Here is an 11,744-nt window from a genome sequence, read left to right on the forward strand (position 1 = left end):
AACAAAACTGCAACAGATAAATCTATTAATTATAAATTTTAACCCAACAAAGTTTTCAAATCTTTATTTCCCCAGCAAATTGTGAAATAGAAATCACTATTTCATGATTTGGTTTATAAATTGTGTTAACATTATTTGAACTTGTCATCCAGACATGAAGAATCTAAATAATTTACGACATAAAATTATCAAATATGGAAAGATTGGTATATTAGTGTTGTTTGAGGGTGATAATTAAAGGTGAAGGAGAAAAATTCAGTGCATAGTTGAAATCTGTCGCTCACTTATTCAAGCTGAAAGAATCAACTACGTGAATTTACTGTTGATTTAAAAAGGTGAAATATTTAAACAGTTACAAAAATAGCAACTTACCGTCTGAAGGTTTAGATTACGAGCCCTGCAAGTCACTGAAATCAAATCAGTTGCAGATCTCTCGTCGACATTTATTTTCGACAGGTAATTAATATGTGAAACGAAATTGTTTTTGTTAACTTTGTTAATTTTATATTTCCATTAGAATAGATTGCTGCTAAGAGAAGCTTCAACTACTATAAGGTGAGGAATAGAATTGAAAACAAATAAAATTTTAATTAATTTGTAATTAAAAAATAAAACGAGTGAGTGTGTGATTGAGTGACATTTTGCAAACAAGTATCAATAGCAACGAATTGTTTGTCAAAAAATAAAATAACATGTCAAATTACGTTTCTTTATGGCATATGTCAGAACCATGTAATTTATAAAAAAGTTGTCTTCTCTCAAGCATATTTGATTTGATTCTTACATTGTATTAATATAACACCCAATTGTGGTTCAGTTATATCTTTTCTTATAATTCGTTTTAATCCACTGTCTCAGCAAATTGTCAGAGCAAAGGAATATCGTGATGATTTTTCAATTTGTTATAATATTTTTGATGGTGGAACTGTTTCGAATCAATCTCATCCTTGTATTTCAACCTACAGTGGATGACCGTAAATGAGATTCAAAATATTTAAATATAACATAACTTTACAAATAAAACTACTTTGTTTAACTTATGTCGATATTTTAATAATAGTTTGGTGTTATAAAATGGTTTCGACACATTGCCGATTTTTTCAACATCCAATTATTCAGTGGAAAAATAAACAGATATACACAATATAATTATTTATGAATCACATTTTCCGTCATAAATTACACATTAAAATATAAGTAAAAACTACTACGGCACAATTCTAATATTATAATTACTGTAAACATGCTTAATTCTCAGATGTTATTTGAGTTGAAACGTATGCCCATATCATGGAAAACTTTCCATAAATTGAAAGTACCTTCTTTATACACAGACAGATATGTGGAACTCCAATGGGAACATTCCTGTCCTCAGCCTTTTTGATAGAACTTTTGAAGACGGTTTCTTGGTATTGCTGTTTTCTCCTTTATTGTGACTTTTTCTTGACCTTTTTTCGGATTTCTTGCATATTTTTTCATATTTCATAGCCTCAGAGAAAATAGCATGCCCTCAACCTCCGGAGATCTATCTTTCAACACTCTAATCCGGAGATTGCATGCTTGCATGATATCCAACCCTGTGAATCCGACAGATACAAGAGACCTTGTCTCTTGGCTGTCTAGACCTCTGCGTCTCTTTTGAACATCTTTTCTTTACTATGTAGCGATTGTTACGTACCTCTTTAGTTTTCCCTTCTATTTTCCTAAACCTTTATGGTTAACTACTCTTAGGCATGATCTTCGGATCATTGCCCGGAGAGGGGTTTTTAGTCGGTAAAGTCCGGCACTACGTCTTGTAGATTTCCCCCTCTTTGCTCCAATAAAAAAATAATCATAATTTATTCTGAAAACAAATAAATGTGTTATTTTATGGAGCCTTATTCTGTGTTTAGTTGGGAATTCCTGTAAATATAAATAATGAATTTAGCCAAAACTATTCCCTAAAAATAACAGTTTGGTAAGATCGGTTTCATTTCTAGCACTACTGTACATAAGTATTTCTGCTAATTACAATTCTCAATGAGGAAGAACCTCATTAATAAAGAGAGAATATTTAACTATTAATTTTGAATTGAAGCGTAGGAGCAACTTCAGAAAGATGTGTTTCTTATGAAATAAAAGTCTGAACTGATTAGAGTTTTGTTGTAAACAAATAAAGAATACTTTTTGGGCTACTTGATTTTATGAAAAATATTGTAATATGTTTATATACAACGAAATTCAAATGTCTACAAGTGAATAATGCATAGAAATTCAAACAAAATGGTCCTGTGGCATAGACAGTAAAGGGTTTCCTTGCTTGCTTACCTCGTTGACATTGTCACACCACATGGGTAATTTATCATTATCCAATTTATTACCGTGTACCAGTCGCTTTCTGTACAAATCCTGTACGCCTTTATAATGTAGGTACTCTAGTTGTCTATGCCACAGGACCATTTTGTTTGAATTTCTATGCATTATTCACTTGTAGACATTTGAATTTCGTTGTATATAAACATATTACAATATTTTTCATAAAATCAAGTAGCCCAAAAAGTATTCTTTATTTGTTTACAACAAAACTCTAATCAGTTCAGACTTTTATTTCATAAGAAACACATCTTTCTGAAGTTGCTCCTACGCTTCAATTCAAAATTAATAGTTAAATATTCTCTCTTTATTAATGAGGTTCTTCCTCATTTAGAATTGTAATTAGCAGAAATACTTATGTACAGTAGTGCTAGAAATGAAACCGATCTTACCAAACTGTTATTTTTAGGGAATAGTTTTGGCTAAATTCATTATTTATATTTACAGGAATTCCCAACTAAACACAGAATAAGGCTCCATAAAATAACACATTTATTTGTTTTCAGAATAAATTATGATTATTTTTTTATTGGAGCAAAGAGGGGGAAATCTACAAGACGTAGTGCCGGACTTTACCGACTAAAAACCCCTCTCCGGGCAATGATCCGAAGATCATGCCTAAGAGTAGTTAACCATAAAGGTTTAGGAAAATAGAAGGGAAAACTAAAGAGGTACGTAACAATCGCTACATAGTAAAGAAAAGATGTTCAAAAGAGACGCAGAGGTCTAGACAGCCAAGAGACAAGGTCTCTTGTATCTGTCGGATTCACAGGGTTGGATATCATGCAAGCATGCAATCTCCGGATTAGAGTGTTGAAAGATAGATCTCCGGAGGTTGAGGGCATGCTATTTTCTCTGAGGCTATGAAATATGAAAAAATATGCAAGAAATCCGAAAAAAGGTCAAGAAAAAGTCACAATAAAGGAGAAAACAGCAATACCAAGAAACCGTCTTCAAAAGTTCTATCAAAAAGGCTGAGGACAGGAATGTTCCCATTGGAGTTCCACATATCTGTCTGTGTATAAAGAAGGTACTTTCAATTTATGGAAAGTTTTCCATGATATGGGCATACGTTTCAACTCAAATAACATCTGAGAATTAAGCATGTTTACAGTAATTATAATATTAGAATTGTGCCGTAGTAGTTTTTACTTATATTTTAATGTGTAATTTATGACGGAAAATGTGATTCATAAATAATTATATTGTGTATATCTGTTTATTTTTCCACTGAATAATTGGATGTTGAAAAAATCGGCAATGTGTCGAAACCATTTTATAACACCAAACTATTATTAAAATATCGACATAAGTTAAACAAAGTAGTTTTATTTGTAAAGTTATGTTATATTTAAATATTTTGAATCTCATTTACGGTCATCCACTGTAGGTTGAAATACAAGGATGAGATTGATTCGAAACAGTTCCACCATCAAAAATATTATAACAAATTGAAAAATCATCACGATATTCCTTTGCTCTGACAATTTGCTGAGACAGTGGATTAAAACGAATTATAAGAAAAGATATAACTGAACCACAATTGGGTGTTATATTAATACAATGTAAGAATCAAATCAAATATGCTTGAGAGAAGACAACTTTTTTATAAATTACATGGTTCTGACATATGCCATAAAGAAACGTAATTTGACATGTTATTTTATTTTTTGACAAACAATTCGTTGCTATTGATACTTGTTTGCAAAATGTCACTCAATCACACACTCACTCGTTTTATTTTTTAATTACAAATTAATTAAAATTTTATTTGTTTTCAATTCTATTCCTCACCTTATAGTAGTTGAAGCTTCTCTTAGCAGCAATCTATTCTAATGGAAATATAAAATTAACAAAGTTAACAAAAACAATTTCGTTTCACATATTAATTACCTGTCGAAAATAAATGTCGACGAGAGATCTGCAACTGATTTGATTTCAGTGACTTGCAGGGCTCGTAATCTAAACCTTCAGACGGTAAGTTGCTATTTTTGTAACTGTTTAAATATTTCACCTTTTTAAATCAACAGTAAATTCACGTAGTTGATTCTTTCAGCTTGAATAAGTGAGCGACAGATTTCAACTATGCACTGAATTTTTCTCCTTCACCTTTAATTATCACCCTCAAACAACACTAATATACCAATCTTTCCATATTTGATAATTTTATGTCGTAAATTATTTAGATTCTTCATGTCTGGATGACAAGTTCAAATAATGTTAACACAATTTATAAACCAAATCATGAAATAGTGATTTATCTGTTGCAGTTTTGTTAAAACTTTCATCTACTTTAGTGCATATATATTTTTAGTGTTTCCATATTTTCTTGGGAGTAGGCATGTTTTGACAAAACACTGACAACATCATCGAGAACTAAAGTTGTAGTATTTTTGTTCTGCTTATTCGGTTATCATATAATAGCGATACCGATCATTTTTGAGGGTATTGCAAAAATTATCTTCAAAAATTGATTGAATAAATCATATTGTAGAAGAGAATGAAAAACACAGTGACCAAAGATTTTTTTGAAAGAAGGAAAATAACGGAGCGATTTTTAATTAGGGATGTCTCAATTTGATTATACGGCGTTGTAGTGCGTTGATTCAGTCAACCAAAGGGGCGGTATATATAACACGATATTTTACACTAAATACTCTCTGTACTCTGTAATATTGTATAACTCTGGTTAACTTTTGATATATATACAAATAGGGATTTTTTTTTACAGTTTCTAAGACATTTTGGTGTTTTGTTAATATATCTTATCTCCTAACTTTATTTAAGTGAACTTTAAATATAATTGGTAATATTTTGATACAGCAAAATAAAAGCCCACGGGAAATTTTCATGTGGCTTGATTTCCGAGAATTTCATGATTAATTAACACTATTTGAAATCAGAGCTCTAAAATAGATATATTTCGTTATTAATGTAATTGTTACAATATTCCGCCTTGATTAACTGCAATAAATTCTGTATCTAAGGGTATCCAAATTTAAAAAAACAATAGAACACTTGTTGTAACCTAGCATCTGTAATTTACAACTGTTCCCAAAACTTAATTTAAAATATTAAAAATTTCAACATTCAAGATGTGCTGTGAAACTTTAGAACAGCAGGTGTCTCACCATTCAAAAAATCAACAACAACATACGCGCCATTAATTTATTTCGGATGTAATTCATAAGGAATAACACATAATTTCTAAGGAAAGTCAAATTTGATGATTAACATCAGTGGATCAAATTTAAATGGAAAATGTGTGTGGTTTAAATTAACGGTTAAGACTTGAATAATACTATTTGGAGTAAATAAATAAATTATTTATTAACAATTTCTTAAAACGAGAGAATAAGTTTTTGAGACCTCTGGTTCTGTACGTGTGTTTTGATAACTAACTGTCAACTGATGTTGGAGATTTTGCTTGTTGGACGATTTTATAATGGCCTTACCAAGTACACAAAGTTGTTCTTCTAAATTGTCGAGATATTCTGAACACAGGATCCTATAATAATAATCGAGGAGCTATTTTCCTGTCACAGTTAACTGTGTAGCATTCTGCTGATATAATTTAATTTACAATGCGAAAAAATATCTTATTCTTGAAAATAAAGCTTACGCTATAACAGAGTCAAGAATTGAGACGCAATTTACTTGGAAAATCATTTATTTAGAATACCGATCAGACATGTAGTAGATGTTAAGATTCTGCATATAGCATATAGATAAACCAAGTAAATTGTGTGTCATCTCTTGAATGTTTATCTTTCTTTTCAGTTATGTTATACCTTATTGCACGGTAAAGTAGTTTTTTTAGAAAAATACTACTTAAAATGAACCCAGGTTCCTATAATCGCGATTATAAGTTTAGCAACTAATTAGAATGAAAATACCCCAACATGCCCAAGTAGTCTAATTTGTCAGCAAGTTGTCAAAACGTGCGTAGCGGTTACGAGCTCTCAAGAAAACGTGGAGACACTTAAAATATATATGCACTAAAGTAGATGAAAATTTCATCCAAATTACAAATGAGCTATTAATTATAAATTTCAACTCAACAAAGATTGCAAATTTTTACACAGAAAATTGTGATTTGATTTTGTTTATAAATTGTGTTGTCATTATTTGAACTTGTCATCTAGACATGAGGAATCTAAATAAATTTTGACATAAAATTAGCAAAATTAGAAAGATTGGTATCTTAGTGTTGTTTGAGGGTGATAATCCAACCAAACGTGAAAGAGAAAAATTCAGTACCTAGTTGAAATTTGCCGCTCACTAATTCTTGCTTAAAGAATCAACTACGTGAATTATTTTTTGATTTAAAAAGGTGACATATTTAAACAGTTACAATAATAGGAACCTACTGTCCGAAGGTTCCGATTACGAGTCACTGAAATCAAATCAGTTGTAGATGTCTCGACGACATTTATTTTCCATCAAAGGAATACTGTCTGTGAATCTGACAGATAATTAACATGTGAATAGAAATTGTTTTCATTAACTTTATACTTAAATGCAGAAATATATTTTGCTACTAAGAGACGTGGGGGATGAAATTGAAAACAAGTAACTTGCCTGATGTATATACATAAATAAAATTTTAATTAATTAGTACTTACAAAATTAAACGAACATTTTGGAGTGAGTGTTGTATTGAGTGATATTTTGCAATCTTTCATGTTTCAGTAGCAACGAAGGAAGATTGTTAGTCAAATAAGAGAAAATAACATTTGTGTTGCTAAGATTACGTCACCTTATTTGATCTTTGACATGACATAGTTTTAAAGCCGTAATTTTATTTAATAACAAAGTGATTGATGATCAAACTAAGGTCATTTTCTACCATTTTTGTACAGCAAATAACTCAAAAAATAAAGAATATTTTGGTAAATGAAATATGTCATGTCAAAGTTTAGATATTTAACAAGACTGTACAGTAAAAATTTTCCGAGAAAAATAATTCGTTTTTTAGATTTGCTCCAAATTAGCAAATTAATAAAATTTCATACGTAAACCGAATAATCATAGAAATCTGTAAGTATAAGTGATTGCGGAGCAGGAAGGGGAGTATGTCATGTGTTCCACTCATTATTCATAGATGGCCTATTGACTGGACGTATTCAGGGAAATTTGTACATTTTTATACGTTATTATAGTAATAAAATTTAGAAACTCTTTGATTCATAATACTACTAATTTCAGAATTACAAATTGGCCACATGTAAGAAAGCCATGTGAGCTTGTATCATACAAGAAATTCAAAAATAATATATATATTTTTAAAAAATATTGATAATTGATTATTCATCATTAATTAAATTTATGTGATGTAAAAATATATTTTAATCTCATTATTTAAATAGTTATCAAATTATTTAAATAGTACATTTTTAACCTGGAAATCTAAAATGAAAATTCTGCTTATTGTTCAATATAATGTAATACAATACAATTTTCATTATCTGATAAATTAAAATCAAAACACTTTTTATATACAATATTGTTTGGTTTATAATTATAGTAAAGTAATGCGTAAACTTTGTAATTTGAATGAAATTTATAGGAATGGAACGTAGTGAAACAAATTATTTCAAAAATTAATGTTTTATTAAAATGTCATTTTTTTTTCTTTTCTTGCGCTTCTCTGATGTAGGGTGGATCTAAACATTTTAAATTTCGCCCTCTTCTATTTAAAATTATCTCTGGCCCCAGACAATTCAAAAAGAATCTTTCCAATTTTGGAAGCATTTTGTTAATCCAAAAGTCTTCATCTTTAGGAAATACTTCGACGAGAATTTTATTTTTTGGCCCTGAATATACAATAAAATAGCATCGTTTAGCTCCTATAATATTTAGTTGGCCTTGTATTTGATAGTAATATTCGTGATTTTTCCTAAGTGCTATTTTATTGTCTTTCATTGACAAATATGGTATTTGTTTTCTTATAATCCCCTCTTCTAACGAATATCCAGATTTGAAGGTCTTATAAGAACACTTTACCACAATTTCGTCTTCAGAAATAATTCCTGAAAATATAAAAATTTAATTATAAAAATACACAATATAATTTATAAAAATTTGATACCATCAGGTGAAGCTCCTAAATATCCATGAAGAACGTCAACAAATAAACCGGCAGGCTTTACAATTTTATTGTATTCTTCTTCAAATTTTTTTATTGCTACCGTTTCATTTATTTTCCCGTACTTTGTAGCTTCAGTAGAAAAATTATTTTTTCTTAAAATTTTTTTAACTATACTATCACAAGATGTCGATTCTTTTAATTTTATAACATCTCCAAAATTGGAAGCAGTAAGCCGGTGCATTCTTTCCGTTAAATAATTTGGATTGTTAAATTGGCCAATTGTTTTTTCGTTTATTTTAAACTGTTCTTATTTAGTAATCTTTAAGAAAACTTGTTTAAAAATTATGTATATATACATAAAGCATACACCACCTTCAAACGTTCGTACAAATTTTGTACTGCTGAGTTGATATCACTATCTGAAACATATGTTTCCGCTATGTTAGGACCATAGTTAGAATCTCCTGAAAATTTGATCCTTTTTTTTACAGATTCCCTATCATAAGGATTTTTGCGCTTCCGCTCTTTTTCATTACCCTGAGCACTTATATATTTTTTTAGATTTTTACCTGGACTTTCATTAAAATATGATTTCCAAGGTTTTGTATGCCAATCTGAACCATAATTGTAAGAGAGGACGCTTAAATGAGCTCGTATTTGAAATGAATTTCTTTGAATCAAGTTCAATCTTTTTCCCATATTGAAACGAGCCATTATATTCATAAAAATTTCTGCTTTATTGTTGGTTTCTTTATCAAGAAGTAAATCAGCCTTCATTAATAATTGCTCAATAGCACCAAAAAGATGGTGATGCAGGCCAGAAGATATAAGTTGAGTTGTTCGATCATTAGAAACGTCTCCAGTATTGGTGCACAAATACTGTTTGCAAGCACTGTGATTACCATAAACGTGATATATTGAATTTCTAATATCGGCTCTTAGATTTTCTGGATCCTGCGTATTTGCGTAAATTGCAGATTGAACTGATTTATTTAGTTCATTAATAGTATCGCTTTTTAACATCTTTCTGGCATCAACAGGGACCCCTTGAGTATCTTTTTTAATTTTGTAAAGGTTTTTACTGAAATTTTTTAATACATGGTTCATGCATTCAATTTTAACAACCTAAAAAGTATTGTGTAAATATTTGTAAAACTTATCTAACTATTATTTTATATTACAAGTTTACCTCGTGTCCATATGGTACCTTTTCTTTAATATTTTTAAAAACTGAGGAATCACCATCTGCAATAAATTTTAAGTATTTCAACCCATGTATTTCTATGCTGTTATTAAATCCCTCTACTATTATATCCTGTTCCATTGAAGATGATGAACCGGACCAATTTTTAAAACAAATATGTGTTTTAGCAGCTTCATTATTGTTTTCGGCTCTAGCGCAAATACAACAGTATTTATTCCTTACACCTACGAGTAATACTTTTTCTGTTGTTTTCCCTATTATAACAGCCTACAAATTATAACATAACATGTTATTTGTTACATATCCGAATATATTATAAACTTACAGCTCCAGAATTTGCATTATACGTATGTCCATAGCTTCGTTTAGACCATCCTCCATCTAAATATCCATCAGTTATATATGGAATGCCATGTGAATCTACATGTCCTTCCTTAATTGCAGCTTCACGTTCTAATTTTCCAGCTTCTTCCAAAGCAAGCCATAATGATTCTTTCCATATCTATAATATTTCATGTATAAAAACAATAAAAATTTCAGTAATGGTACTATAACACACCTGATCCAATTCATTTTGAATTTTATAATACAAATTTTTAGATAAACATGGAATATCCATTACTTTCAATAATTCCATTAAATGTGCGTAGGTGCTTCCTACTGAAAATGTTCCCCATACAGCTGCTCTATTAATTTTGGACCTTGTTTTCGGATTTTCTGTTGAAACTGATACTTCTCCGTCACAAATGTTGCATTTTAAAATAAATGTGCTTCTTAACCCACATCGCACTTCTTTTAGATAAACTAATTGTCCACCAGTGCACCTCTTGTTGTGTTGTACTTGAATTTTAGTTGTTATATTTAGGAAGTATCTGATATCTACAATTCGATAACCTGTCAATGAATTGATTTCAGGAACAACTTCTATATCCAAAGGAAAATTTTCAATTCTAAAATAATACTAATTAAGTCGTCGCCGTCAGATATGGTTTCCAAAAAAGATGAATTTTGCCAATTTGAATAAAAACGTACCGTTCATATTCTTCATTTATTTCTGAAAACGTTTTTCTTTCACTTTTGCATGGGGTTAAATTAGACTTAGTTCTAACAGAACGTAACGGGGTTGTTGTACCACATGGACTAAGAGCTTCTTCGTTTGGACGTGAATTGAAAATATATCGGGAACATTGGGTAGATTCTTTATAATTCTCAACTCGTTCTAAAAGTTTATCCACAATATATGATCCTATTTTCTCTACTTCCCTTTTTCTTTGTACATTTACTTGAACTTTTGATTTTTTTCCACGTCTCTTAGTCCAAGAAGCAAATCTACGCGTTTTCGGCATTTTCTAGAATTAATATTGCTTTTATTTTATTATTGTATACTATTATATATAAATACATTATAATATACAATGGTTCATGCTTCTTTGATTTTAAATTTCATAATTATGTGTCACTTGATATTCCAATTTTATAAAGTTAATTTAATTACATAAACTCGACCTTGAGGTGGTAATGCCATTCTGCAGCCGACTATATACTGTATATGTAATAAAAATTTAAAACTATGATATTTATATTAAATTCACTAAATTCGATTTGAAATAAACTAATACATTCTTCAAATAAATCATTCTTTATTCATAATTTCACTGGGAGAAAAACCAACAACAAACAATGAACATGGAATATAGATGCAACCAATGGAAAACCAAGGACACAAAAATATGAAATAATATCAAAATTGTGACATATACAAGTAAAAATCAATTAATTGATGACATGAATTAACAAATATATATACTAAACAATAATACAGCAATATAAATCAAAAATTGAATAAAAAACGTACCTTTAAGAGTTTACAATAAATTACACTTTGGCTCACGACTAAAATAGGACTAATTTGTTTCTTTGTTTGAAACTGTGACTGTTTCTTCAACCACCAAAACTGAACTATTTTTTTTTTTTTTTTTTTGTTTTGGGACGAGAGAATGGAAAATCTTGCTAGACGCCTCCTGAAACTGGGTCGGCGGAGGCAAGTGTCCGATTCACACGGACTAAAAACCACTCTCCGGGCACCGATCCGAAGAT

At 29.9% G+C, this 11,744-nt stretch overlaps 1 protein-coding gene across 1 annotated transcript; it reads right to left on the bottom strand.

Annotated features, from left to right (window-relative positions):
• Nucleotides 1-7,974: 7,974 nt before the first annotated feature.
• LOC126264889 (uncharacterized) lies at nt 7,975-11,172 on the bottom strand. The gene is made up of 3 exons (XM_049964582.1): nt 11,143-11,172; nt 8,444-8,744; nt 7,975-8,384 (listed from the first exon to the last, which is right to left on the bottom strand). The coding sequence occupies exons 1-3, from the start codon at nt 11,170-11,172 to the stop codon at nt 7,975-7,977; spliced, it is 741 nt and encodes a 246-aa protein (XP_049820539.1).
• Between the last annotated feature and the right edge of the window lie 572 nt (nt 11,173-11,744).

Source organism: Aethina tumida, chromosome 1 (genome assembly GCF_024364675.1).
Source record: "Aethina tumida isolate Nest 87 chromosome 1, icAetTumi1.1, whole genome shotgun sequence".
Classification (NCBI taxonomy): Eukaryota; Metazoa; Arthropoda; class Insecta; order Coleoptera; family Nitidulidae; genus Aethina; species Aethina tumida.